Source organism: Pteronotus mesoamericanus, unplaced genomic scaffold (genome assembly GCF_021234165.1).
Source record: "Pteronotus mesoamericanus isolate MK-2021 breed Mesoamerican mustached bat unplaced genomic scaffold, CSHL_Meso_final contig_121, whole genome shotgun sequence".
Lineage (NCBI taxonomy): Eukaryota > Metazoa > Chordata > Mammalia > Chiroptera > Mormoopidae > Pteronotus > Pteronotus mesoamericanus.
In genome coordinates, this window is record NW_026555046.1 from 3,340,118 (window position 1) to 3,354,154 (window position 14,037).

The 14,037-nt window shown below is 41.9% G+C and overlaps 1 protein-coding gene across 1 annotated transcript in view; it reads left to right on the top strand.

Annotated features, from left to right (window-relative positions):
• Positions 1 to 14,037, top strand: part of VWA3B (von Willebrand factor A domain containing 3B) — a 217,404-nt gene that overhangs the window by 197,514 nt on the left and 5,853 nt on the right. Inside the window, 4 exon segments of the mRNA XM_054586153.1 lie at positions 311 to 422; positions 4,129 to 4,253; positions 5,253 to 5,390; positions 10,484 to 10,584. Of these exon segments, the coding sequence (XP_054442128.1) occupies positions 311 to 422; positions 4,129 to 4,253; positions 5,253 to 5,390; positions 10,484 to 10,584 (476 nt within the window).

Genomic DNA, 14,037 nt, shown 5'->3' on the forward strand with positions numbered 1-14,037 from the left:
TAAAATTTAAAATATTAAATTCTGTTTAAATTCTCTGAAAAAGGTTAACTTTTTTTGGTTAGTTTTGTTTTAACAAAACTTAATTAGATTTAGACAGAGAATTCTATCTCACTTCATGTAGGCAAGGTTCTCAAGTCAGTTCAGTGTTAAAAGCCTATTCCCAACAACAGAGAACAAGAAGCTCCCCAGAAAGTGACCGCTACATGTATGCGCTGTGGTTCTCATCAGAGAATCCTAAGATACCTAAATGTGTCATTTTCACTGCCTACATTGACTTTTTCTGTCAATTATTAATGTTTTATCTTTTTAGCAACAGAAATTTCAAGGAAATTCAACAAAGAAAATCAAATCCAAAAAATTGGATCACCTCAAAGGCCAGAAGGTTATTGCAAGATGTGAAGAAAATGGCTTTTATTTTCCAGGTAGATATATTATTTTGTAAGATTTCTTTGTTAAACAATGTGTTACAGAGGCCAGAGGTTCTCAAACTGTGCTTTCCCTAGAACACTGACATTTCATAGCTGGAACTAGAAGTCAAAGGAAGGGTATAAAATAACGAGGCTCAAGGGTAAGAACTTCCAGCCAAGATGGAGGCATGGGTAGATATACTTTGCTTGCTCGCATAACCAAAATAAGGGAAACAAAAAAATCTGAAAACAAACAATAACTGGAACTTCCATAAAATTGAACTGTATGAAAGTCCAACAACCAAGGAGTTAAAGAAGAAGCATTCATCCAGAACAGTAGGAGAGGTGGAGACGGGCAGCAAGGGTGAAGGACGTGCGGCAAGGCGGTGGGTGAGGTAGTGGCTGGTGGATCAGTGGTCCCACTTTTGTGTGTGGGAAAACTGGGAGGAACAGCTGGAGAGCAAGACAGACCACACAACCCAGGGTTCCAGTGCAGGAAAAGAAAGCATCAAAACCTGTGACTGTAAAAATCTGTAGGGGATGCTGCAGCGGGAGAAACTCCCAGCCTCAAAGGAGAGACCCATGGGGTCCTAGAATGTACACAGACCAACCCACCTGGGAATCAGCACCAGAAGAGCCCAATTGGCTTATGGGTAGCATGGGAAGTAACAGAGAGCTGGTGGGAGCCTAGCAAGCATCAGTGTTCCCTCTTGGACCCTGCCCCCACACACACTGTCACAGTGCAGCGACCTGGGTTGCCTCACCTGGGCATATACCTAAGGTTCTGCCCCTTCCAATATAACAGGTGTGCTGAGACAACGAAATATGGCCCAAATGAAAAAAACAGACCAAAGCTCCCAAAATAGAACTAAACAATGAACAGATAGCCAACCTATCAGATGCACAGTTCAAAGCAATGGTAATCTGGATGCTCACTGAATAGGTTTAGTATGGTCGCAAAATAGAGGAGAAAGAGAAGGCTATGCAAAGTGAAATGAAGAAAAATATACAGGGAACCAACAGTAAAGGGAAGGAAACCGGGACTCAAATCAATAATTTGGAACAGAAGGAAGAGATAAACATTCAACCAGAACAGAATGAAGAAACAAGAATTCAAAAAAATGAAGAGAGGCTTAGGAACCTCCAGAACAACCTTAAATGTCCCAACATCTGAATCATAGGGGTGCCAGAAGGAGAAGAGAAAGAGCAAGAAATTGAAAACTTAATTGAAAAAATAATGAAGGAAAACTTCCCCAATCTGGCCAAAGAAATAGACTTCCAGGAAGTCAAGGAAGCTCAGAGAGTCTCAGAAAAGTTGGACCCAAGGAAGCACACACCAAGGCACATCGTGATTAAATTACCCAAGATTAAAGATAGGGAGAGAATCCTAAAAGCAGCAGGAGCAAAGGAGACAGTTACCTACAAAGGAGTTCCCATGAGACTATCAGCTGATTTCTCAAAAGAAACCCTGCAGGCAAGAAGGGACTGACAATAAGTATTCAAAGTCATGAAAGGCAAGAGCCTATAGCCCAGCAAAGCTATCATTTAGAACGGAAGGGCAGACAAAGTGCATCCCAGGTAAGGTAAAGTTAAAGAAGTTCATCTTCACCAAGCCCTTATTATGTGAAATGTTCAAGAGACTTATCTAAGAAAAAGAAGATCAAAAACTATGAACAGTAAAATGACAACAAACTCACAACTATTAAGAACTGAACTTAAAGAAAACAAAAACAAAAACAACTAGAATGGGAACAGAATCACAGTAATGGAGATCATAGGGGAGGGGGACGGGAGAGAATGGGAAAAAAGGTACAGGGAATAAGAAGCATAAATAGCAGGTACAAAGTAGGCAGGGGGAGGTTAAGAGTAGTGTAGGAATGGAGAAGCCAAAGAACTTACAGGTATGACCCGTGGACATGAACTAAGAGCAGGAGGAGTCTTGGAGGGGGGGAGCAGCGGGAAAGGGAATAAAGGGGAGGAAAAAATGGGAGAACTGTAATATCATAATTAAGAAAATATACATTAAAAAGAAAATAATGGGGCTCTTCAGAGAGGTACATAAATGTGGGGCCATTTATTAAGGGTTAATGTTAAAAAGTGTGGATTTTATCGAGGAGCCACATTTAAAGCAGGAAGAAACACAGTCACACTTGAAGTTGTATAAAAGGTGCTCCCTCTGCTGTGTGAGGAGAGGATAAGGAATGGGTTAGGATGTCACTCAGGACCCTGTCTTGTGCTCTAAGATGATGGTGATACCTACCGGAGATGGTAGTGCAGACGGGAAAATAATGAGGTGTGTCTGGGACAATGAATTGTAAGTGCACTACTTTTGTGTTGATGTCTCAAAATCTCTATCTCCAGATTTCCTCTTTATATTCAGAATTAAAAGAAAAATTCTTTGTTATGTTTAATTAAATCTTTTTTACATGGGAAAACTGCTTCAGTAAGAGTTGATTTCCAGTAGGCGTATGTGTAGAACTGACAACTAGGACATTTCTTTGAAATTTGATAAATGTGTTTTGAGGTGGATTGGATAAGTGTGACTATGGGTCTGAGCATTTGAGATGAACTCATAGGCCCAGGCACAGAACTCTTCTTTGCAAGCATAGGGTGCAAAAACCTGCCATATTTCTGGGGCTCAGATTTGCTGGGAGGTGATTTTAAGAGGCTATCCCTGCTTGGTATTCTGATTTTGAGCCCTGGAGAGGGGTTCAAGGCAAATTTAGCAGTTGAATGAAAATGCTAAAAAGGACTGGATCCCAAATGACTAGATTAAAGGCTTGGGATCAGTTTATGGCCAGAGTCCCAGAGAAAAGTAAATTGGCTCAAAATTTTCCTCAGCACCATCTCTGTGCGATAGAAAGGAAGGAAGGAAGGAAGGAAGGAAGGGAGGGAGGGAGGGAGGGAGGGAAAGAAAGAAAGAGAGAGGAAAAGAGAAAGAGAGAAAGAAAAAAGAGAAAAGAAAAAAATGCTGAAGACCTATTGCTGCCAGTCTGGGGAAATAGAGAAAATGTGTCTTCCTGTTTGCCTTTCAGCACCCTGATAAGCCAGGTCATCAGTTTGTCATGTCCATTCTAAACAATGTGATTATTCCTTAACTAGATAATACACACAGACTCTGGAACACAGCCAGATGGGAATCTGTGCCCCGATTCCCAAGGTGGCAGCAACAACCAGCCAGCTCTGGGTCCTCACCCTTTTTGGTTGTACATTTTAGGGAAGCTGTGGGATGTACTTCAACGCAGTTACCTAATACTAATGAAAAGCCTGTAGTGAGAGTTCATATTTTCTTTTCACTTCCACAATTTAACAACATTGATTTTCAATATCTAAGCATTGATTTTCAATATTTAAGCTGTAGATATTGAAGGGGATACGGCTAAAATAAATAAATAGGGAAACGAGATTGTAGGAAGTGTCCAGGATCAGGATATTTGTTTCTAAGAACAACGTGTCCCATCAGGATGGTTGCTAGTAACCTGGAAGAGTAACCTTGTGTGCGTTCTGCAGGTGCCCAGCTCAGCAATGCTCAGACCAGAGCATTGCACTTCTCCCACCCCATCCCCAGTTTGTGCAAGGCTATCTGGTGGAGATATCAAGGAGGCACACTGATCTAGACAGGCAAAGTGTTATAATTCAGTCCAGTCAACAGCATGGGGCCAGTTTAAGTGAATAGACATTACTGATCTTCACATTTTATTTTAACTTTGATTCCTTCCAGGGGTCGTGAAGAAGTGCATAAGCCCAACCCATGCACTGGTAGGCTTCAGGTACGGAGACACCAAGGTTGTGCCCATCTCATTCATCACGCCTGTGGGTGGCGCCATGCCCTGCCCACTGCTCCAGGTACCTGCTCTAGCACCTGTTCCGGATCCTTTTACACCATTTCTGGCACTCTAAGAATGGTGCGACTGCTGTTGGGCCCTTTGTTGAGCTCTGACTGGGCTCCTGCAGAGGGTATGCACTTGGACTATAGCAATGGCTCCTGTTCCTATAACCCCTTGCCTGGAGCCCTTTGTTCATGGCCCTGATTTGCTAACACTACAGATCATAGATTGTCAGAGAAGGGAGCTGCTGTACCTGCTACTGCTCTTGAAACTTGAACTGCAAAGGAGTTTAAATCTAGTAAGATAGATTTAAAACAAGGGCAGAAGTCATACTTTACTTGACACCAAACCAGAAAGTGTAAAGGAAGCTCCCCAGAACTCCACTGCTGTGGCTTCTCAGAGTGTGAGCCAGGAGAAAAGCATTGAGTGCATGCAGAGGATGTCACCTGGTTGTCTGTTCCCACCTCCCCAGGCCAGACCCAGGGTACAGATCAGTGCACTTTCTCCTGACAAATGCCCAGCAGCCTCTGTGTGTCCCTTCCCAAGGTGTCCTTTCTGCTAGAAGCTCTCTCTCTCTGTAACTTTTACCCATGGAGTCCCGCTGTGAGCTTAGAGCAATGTTCAACAAACCTGCTCCTTTCCTGGGTCAGTCTGACAGCCCTTCAGTTACATGAAGTCAATGTTCATACCTCTCTTTGGTCTTCATGCAAAACCTTCCAGGTTCCCTCCATCAGTCTTAGCAGAATATGTTTCCAGACCCTTCACCATCTTGTTTGGCTATCCCTGGGACCCTAGTTGGGTGAAAAAGTCCTGGTATATACCATGTGGGTTCCCCAAACCAATCACTAAATTCCAGGTATAGCCCAATGAATACAAAGAATTTTAGAACTATTGGTTCTTAGAAAAAATTATGTATATAAAACTTAGAACCCTGGGGTATTTAGAACAAGCATATATTAATATTGTCTATAAGGGCTATAAGCTAAATGTATGCTATGAAATATGATCTAACCTACAGGTTGGAGACTATGTATTTGCCAAAATTGTGATTCCCAACGGATTTGACTTCTATGTCCCTGCCATTGTCATAGCAGTTCCAAATCAGGATGTGGCTGCAGATAAATTCTACACAGTTTTGAAGTGTAACAACCGGAGAGTAAGTAGAACTATGTTCAGAAAAGGACTGTGTCACAAGGCAGGAAGTGGCTTCTTTACCACTGCCTTTCTAGCTCTTTCCTGGCTCTGCCAGGTGTCTTGAAGAAATGATTTTCCTGGCTGTATCTATTTCCTCCTGAGACTTGGATTCAGCCTTCTCTGCGACATAAATCTTCCCTTACAATAGCCATGCCACTCCACCCCCACCTCCCACTCTTCCATTAAATGGCCTTCTTAGGTCCCACTCTGCATTCACAGCTGGGAGCATACTTGGCTTATTCAGGGTCTCTCCCGTTCTTATAGTTTCACTCTCTCTCTTGCTTCCCTGCCACTACTCAGAAAGCCCCTCCCTGCCTTATGCTTCCCTGACAGTCCTCCCAGTGTATTTTTCCTAAAAGTTTTAGAAAAAATCTTCATCAGTTTATAAATCTGATGATGTCACTTGCCTGCCTGATGTTCCTTTCTCCAAGACACAACATTGCCCATCAACCACAAAAAACAGTGCAACTCTGGAGATGTAAAGTACAACAAAGGGAATATAGTCAATAATATTGTAATAACTACGCATGGTGCTAGCTGGGTGACTGAAATATTGGGGGACCACTTTGTAAAGTATATGATTGTCAAACCACTCTGCTCTACACCCAAAACTAATACAAAATAATGTTGAATGTAAACTGTAATTGAAAATTTTAAAAAGAAGAAACAGCATAGCTTTTTTTTGGAAATTATAATTTATTCTATTTTTTTATTTTTTATATTTAAGTCATGTTTATTCTATTACAGGTGTCTCAGTTTTTTCCCCTTTGCCCTCCTCCACCCATCCCACCCCTCCCCCCACTTTCCCATAGTCAAGTCCCACTCTGCTGTCCGTGTCCATGAGTCATTCATACATGTTCTTTGTTTAGTTCCTTCTTCATCTTTCCACCATTGTTCTCCTTCCCCATCCCCTCTGGTCACTTTCATTCTGCTCCCTGTTTCCTTGCCTGTGGTTTATTTTGTTCATTAGTTTATATTGTTGAATAGATTCCACTTGTGGGTGAAATCATATGGTATTTGTCTTTCACCAACTGGCTTATTTCACTTAGCATAATACTCTCCAGTTCCATACATGTTGTCACAAAAGATAGGAGTTCCTTCTTTATTCTTTTTTTTTTAATGAAGATTGATTTTATTTATTTTTTACACATCAAAATCCATTATACAGGGGAAAAGGAAGGGAAGGGGGAAAGTCAAGGAACATATAGCAAGGACTCATGGACAAAACCAAAGGGATAGAGTTGAGGAGGGGCAAGGGAAAGTGGTGGAGGGAAGGCAGAGACAAATGTAGTTGAAAAAATAAATCAATTAATTTTTTAAAATCCATTATAAAGTATTAAAAAATTTTAAACCATTATAAAGTCTCAGCCATTAAAACAACATGACACCATCACAGAAATAATCAAGTAGATCAATGAAATAAAATGAGCCTTCAAAAAACAAACATATATACCTGTCTAATAATGGAATATATGATTAAATTGATATTTCAAATCAATGAGGAAAATAAGCCTCATTCAACAAATAAGGTGCATAGACCACTATTACTTGAAATAGAACAAATATAGAGCCCTATTTCACACAAAAAATATTCAGGTGAGTTAAAAATCAATATGTAAAATCTAAGGAGTTTTAGGGAGAAAATGCGAACTAATGTTTTTCTTACCCTGAAGTAAAATATTCAAACCCAGAAGCTATAAAGTAAAATATTGACAATATGACTATATTAAACATTTAAGGCTACATACTAATATACATATTTTTAAAAAGTTAAAGGACAAATAATAGAATAGGAAAGTATTTGCAACACATCTATAAAAGGGTTAATAGGGTTTTTTTAGGGAAAAAATTCTACAAATATTTAATCAAAAAATGGAAAAAGAATACCAAAAAGTCATTTAAAGTTTTTTTTAAAATAATAGAAATAGGCAATAAATATACAAAAACAGGTTTAGTTTCAGCAAATAATAAAGGAACAATTAAAATAACACATCATTGTCACAATCAGATTAATAAGTATTAAAAATATTGGTAATATCAAGTACTGGTGGCTGTGAAAGGAACAGGGTCAACATCTGACATCATCAGAGGTAGATCCAGAAAGAAAAAAACAGTGGTCTCCTACCATATAAGTTCACATCACAAAATCAGGAAATCAAGACAGATCAATTTAAGAAGCAGAACCAAAAAAGAAGAGTCTCACATATAATGGGAAGACAAAGAAACACCACCACAGTCCAAGGGAAAGGAGGAATCCCCATAAAGAGAACTAAATGAAATAGAGGCAAGTAAACTATCAGATATTGAGTTCCAAACAATGGTTCTAAGAAAGCTCAATGAGCTCAGTGAGCTCAGAGACAATTATGAAAAACTGCAGGGAAATTATGAGGAACTTACTGAAAACTATATCAGCCTGAAAAAGGACATAGAAACTATCAATAAGAGACAAGAGGAAATGAAGAGTACAATTTCTGAACTGAAGAACACAACAGAAGGAATCAAAAGCAGGCTAGATGAAGCTGAGGACCAAATCAGTGAGCTGGAGAACAAGGTAGAAAAAAGCTCCCAGAAAGAGCAAGAAAATGAAAAAAAGACTGAAAAAGAATGAAGAGGCATTAAGGGAAATGCAGGACAACCTGAAACTTAATAATATCTGTATAATAGGGATACCAGAAGCAGAAGAAGAGCAACAAGGGATAGAGAACCTGTTTGAAAAAGTCATGATGGAAAACTTCCCTAATTGGACGAGAGGAAAAGTCACACAAGTCCAGGAAGCACAGAGGGTCCCATTCAAGAGGTACCCAATGAGGTCCACTCAAAGACTCATCAACCTCAGGACACATCATCACTACAATGGCCAATATCAAAGACAAATAGAGAATCCTAAAGGCAGCAAGGGAGATACCGGTAGTAACACACAAGGGAGCCCTGATACGGCTAGCAGCTGACTTCTCAACAGAAACACTGCAAGCCAGAAGGGAATGGCAAGAAATATTCCAAGTAATGAAAAGCAAAGGCCTACAACCAAGACTTCTCTATCCAGCAAGGCTCTCAATTAAAATGGAACGTGAAATAAGGAGTTTCCCAGAAAATAGAAGGCTGAAAGAATACACCTCCACCAAACCAGCATTGCAAGATATGCAAAAGGGACTGGTTTAAAAAGATGAAAGAGTCTAAGAAATAACATAGCTTGACACCAGCACATTTTGGCCTGCCTTGTGAGCTTGGCTCCCAGCCCCAAGGATGGATGCTACCTGAACCCGGTAGCCTTTTCCAAGGCCCTGGGCTCTAACTTCTCCTGGACTGCCTTTCCCATCTTTTTTCCTTGGACACTCCTGTCACTTGAAGGATTCAATACAGTTGTGATTTTCTGCTGAGGCCCTCAGGGTCCCCTGCACACTGTCCTGCCCTCTCCCCACACTGGCTTCCTCACCAACCTCCCAACTCCTTACATGCAGGAGCTGTGGCCTAGTCGTCTTTGCTCCATGACACAGCCCCTGATGAAGAGAAGGTTCTCCCAATTCAATTGCTTTTTAAATTATTTGAATAAATGCTCTTTCTAATGGAAATGAACCATGCCACAGGTACTAATAACTTTGTTTGGATGGACTACTTAATGTCTGGAAAATATATTGGTGAGCAAAAAGGAGCAAATAAACTCATAGTGGCTAACTTTATTAGGTACCTAGTACATGCCACAGGTACTAAAATCCAAGTGCTTTACCCATAGTGAACAATTGAGTGTTCGGAACATGTGAAGTGGGAACTGCGATCTCCAGTTCTTAATTCAGAACTGGTCCTCATGGACCAGGTCCTCATGGTCCACTAGCAAGAGTCCTTTCTCCCCTTCCTTCCTGCATGGTCTTCGTATTGTTCCCTTGTGATGTGGAGCAAATCATCTGAGCTCTCATGCACACATGCTGTAATCAGGGGGAGCCACCTGCATGGCTGCTACCTCTTTCTTTCCTGCCTCCTAAGCTGTGTGGTCAAGGGAGTCCCCACTCTGCTCTCAAAATCCCACTGTCTTTACCCCCATTTTCAGATAAGGAAACTGAAGCAGAGAGATGAAGTCACACACAGGGTAAACACAGAACAGGTATTTGAGCCCAGGCAGTCTGGCTTCATGTGTCTGACTGTCTACTCTACAGAATAAAAATATCTAGTCAATTCTTGACTGTAGTATGAGGATATTCACCAGGGAGGGTATCATGGGAAGTGAATTGTAGGATTAAGGGCAAAAGATGAAGACCATCAGAGCCAGAGAGCACAGAGACATTGAATCCAATCTGACAGAACAAGAGGGAGGAAGGGTATCTTCTCTTCAACTCAGGAAACCCCTGAGAAAAAATGGACTTTCCTGGAGCTATTTGGATGACAGTCAAGAAGCAGCCTGGAAGCGCACCAGGTGGCACTGCTCTGGGTGTACCTACCAGGCAAGAGAGGAGAAAGCAAATCAAGAGATAATTGAAGAGACATCCTTAGACATGTTCCCAGGGTATGGGGAGAGATGAAGCAGTTGACTCAGCATCTCTGAGCAAGAGACTCAGAACCCAGGAAGGATCTTGGATTTACCTGCAGGGCAGTAGGGCCCTGGAAACCAGAGTGTCATGGTCAGGGTTGGATGGGGGTTGGGGGTGAAATGGACACTGGAAACAGTTCTGATGGAGATGCTGGGAGACTCATGGGGCTGAAGGTGGGGCATTCATCAGGGGCGAGGGGGTGATAGCTTATAAAATCGGAAAAAGATAGCCAAGGCCAAAATATAGGACAGCAGTTTTATAAACAATGTGCATGTGTGTACCCACTGCACTTATGTAAATGGACTTGGTAAGTGATCTAGGATATAGAGAAATGACAGAGAAGACTCAATGATGATGACTTCTATTCATCATATGATTGTCAAGCTAGGCTTTGTATTTAAACTGCACTCTTAAGTATCACTATGAATAAGATAATGGCTAACAGCTATTATAATAGGTTGAGCTAGAATAAAATTACATCTGAATTGTGGACATGTCTGATTTAAATTGAGTTAACTCTTTGATATTATTACAGGAATTTTGCCCTCGGAGTGCACTTATTAAGATCAGCCAAAACAAGTATGCTCTCTCTTGCTCCCATATAAAGTCACCCCCAGTTCAGGAGGATCCAAAAGTGTAAGTGGACCAAACTTTCTACTCCCTAGTTTTATTTATACCTTTGCCCCTTTAACCAGGTTCTGAGTTGAGATTAATGATTTCTAAGTACTTGAGGAGAAAAACAGAAGCAGGGGCACTTCCTACTTAAAATGTAATTCTCTGGTTATTCTTCCTTCAATGTCACACCTTTTATCTCCTGACTATTTGTCCATCTGGTTCTAATCTCAAATCCAAGATTATTTTACTAACCTTTCAGAAAAGCATTCTTTCTTTCATGAATATGAAGGAATTACTCCCTTTTTATTTGTAAGGATTCAAGACCTTCTAATGAAGTCTATGAAGGAAAGGTTAGATGACGTTGAAATTAGGGCCACTCACCCATCTGCCTGTCCCCTTGGGGGGCGAGAGTGAGGTGCTGGTCCTGGCTTGCCTGTACCCAGGTGAATGTTTGAGGGTGGGTGGTGGTTTCCAGGAACTACAGGAGAGTAAATACATTTTCATCTGAGGCAATATAATTGCTAAAAGCTAGAAAAGTGTGTTAAAGGAAAAGCCAACAAGAATAAGCTGAGGCCTAGAGAGCAGGCAAAAACCCAAGTTCATGGGGCCAACCAAGGACATCAGGGGTGGGGTCAGAGCCGCGATCTCAGAGGTGAAGGTGGGTTTTGAGCAAGAGCTGGGGAAAGGGATCTAGGAAATCCCCTCCACCTTCACTTGGAGTTTGTGGGCCACCTTTGGGTATCAACCAACCTTCATTCTCCCAAAGGTCTCACCGTGTACTTCATAAATCATAGGGCATTCTCTCCTCTGTTTTATATTCCCACATCTGGGCTTTTGGAAACTATCTTTTTGTCCTCTTATCCAAAGCTGATCTATCCACCAGGCTTCAGAGGCGTGTCCTGGTAGCCTGGATTCTTGCACCATCTGCTATCCTGGATTCTTCTCTCTTCTCTACTTAGCTCTTCTCCATTGATTCCTTTGCTTCAGTGAAAACCCATGTTTGTCTCCCCTATTTACACACATGCATGCACTCATGCACACATAAACATTAGACCTCCCTTGGTCTTGCAGTGTGATCACTACCAAACATATGTGCAGTCTGAGCCCTGATGTCTCCACTCTCTTGCCATCTGTTTGCTCTCTAACCTTGGATATCAGCTCCCCCACCACTCCTCTGCAGAAACTCTTCCCAAGGGGCCACTCAGGACCTTTCCCATGCTCACACCAATGAAGTCTGTTCTCAGTGACTGTGCTTGCTTTCTTGGTTGCATATGATGGTCAACCACTCCCTCCTCCTCTAAACACTGTGTCCTGAGTCTCCTCCTCTCTCTGGATTTTTTCACTGCCTCTTGGCTCCTACACCCATTGCTTCCATGACTACATTTACACTGAGGACCTCATAGTTCCCTCCCCAACCCAGGATGCTGCTGTGCCCTTGCATCCTGGGATGTGTAGTTGTGATGCGCAGCCTTGATAACTCTGGAAAGGGCTTTGGAACTAAGACCTGGGTTGTGTCCCGATCCCACCCCAGTTGTATGCCCCTGAGCAGGTTGTTTATGTCTCTGAGTTTGTTCCTCATTGTAAAGTTAGGGTGGAGTGAAGACTGGGGATGGTAATTGCCAGGCCTGGGGTAAAGCAAGGGCTCAGTACATGGGAGGAATCAGATTAGTTCCAGCTATCCGCCTGTGGGTGCAGAGTCTCAAACTCCACACACCTAAAACTGAAGTCCTAGTGGATCTTCATAAACCTGCTACTCCCTTCTCTACCTTCCCTGTCTTGGTTCACATTCCACCAACAGCATCATCGAAGCAGAAATCTAGTAGTCATATTGGTCTTCTTCTTGTCCTTCACCTCCCACATCCATTGGTTTCCAAGTTATATTGATCCTAATTTGCAAATATTTCTCAGCTCTTTTGGACCCAGGCTGCCTTAGGTCAGTCACTCCCATTTCCTGAGTGCCCTGCCTCCTGCCTCATTCTGCCACAGTCCTAGCCATGTCCCATGAGGCCTGACGAGAGAAAGCTTCCTCCTGTGCATGACCCGACCCCACTTCATCGTAACTCAGAGCTCCCCTTTGTGCCCTTCCCACTCTGGCTTATCCTCCTGTTGGTGGACCTAGGCCTGCCTCCCTAGCCTCACTTCTCCCTGGCCACCCCCAACCAATCTCCTGAACCACCTCTACCCACTGGCTATATCAAACTACTTACAGCTTTTTCCCCATGCCAGTGCTTTTTAAGGTTCTGTGTCTTGGCACAGACAGGCTAAGTACTCCCTCTCTGGAGTGCTGTTCTTTGCCTGGCCTCTCAGAAGCTCCAGCATTGAACTTGAGCATCACCACCATTCTTCTGTGTCCCAGAATGCCAGCCCTCCTGCTAGTGGGTGCCCCCTGCATCCGGGAAAACTTTCCATACAGGAATCTTGCCTTGTGTGGGACCTGCACTGTCATAACCACCACTCCTGTTGGGCATGAATCCCTGAAGGCAGAGACCATGTTCTCCTCCTTCCAAATCCTGGTTGCCAGGGTCCTGCTCACAGGATGTACCCAATGACTATTTGAAGAATGAACCAATTAACAAACAAATCCTAGAAGATCCCCATCAGTGCCCCTTGAGGGGCACATAGTTCCATAGAGGATTTTTCTTTAGATATGACTATTGAAAAGATACACTACAACTCTTCACTCTTTTTCTAGATGAGTATATTTTCATTGAAAATAATAGCATATTTTTGGTACTCTGAAAATCCTACTCAAACAGTATAATATCCAAATTATAACTACATTATAAAAGAATATAAATAGATGCATCTAGGGACTGACCATTTTCACTAAAGTTAACATTGTCAATTACTACTTTAGGATTAACTTTTAATTCTTTATATGCTGATAAATGCCTTTAATTGTACTACCCTAGGCCTTACTCAAAGCTCATAGCTGCTATTTGTCTACCCTATCTTCTAGGGCTTTATACAGTAGAAGTGTTGGTCGATTCCCTAATCTCCCCATTGTAATACCCACTGTTTTCTGCTCTAGCTGCCTGTCTGCTGGCACAAGACTGCACTTAATTCTCCTAATCAGAGGTCATGTCTAACCCACTAAACTCAAACTTAAATCTGCTTCTGTTTCTATAATCAGGGTAGGCAGATTTAAGTACACAAAATAAAGGTGGAGGTCTTGTTTGTTTCTACACTGGCATTTCCTTCTGGTAGGTTCTTTCTCATCAGGAGCTCTTCCTCAATTTATCAATGTGCCATCTCCTTTTGGTCATTCTTTAGTAAGTCTTCATACCTTTATACCAAGTGAGAACATTAAAAAATTTTAAAACTCTTATGTTTTCTTTGAGGGCTATCAAAGAAATGTCCTGGAGGTTTCAACTCTAGTAGGACATCATTTGACTAAATTTAATTTTAAAATATTGAACCCACTGTAACCATACACTTGGGTTGGTAAGATAAGGGGTACATGGCCCCAAACAA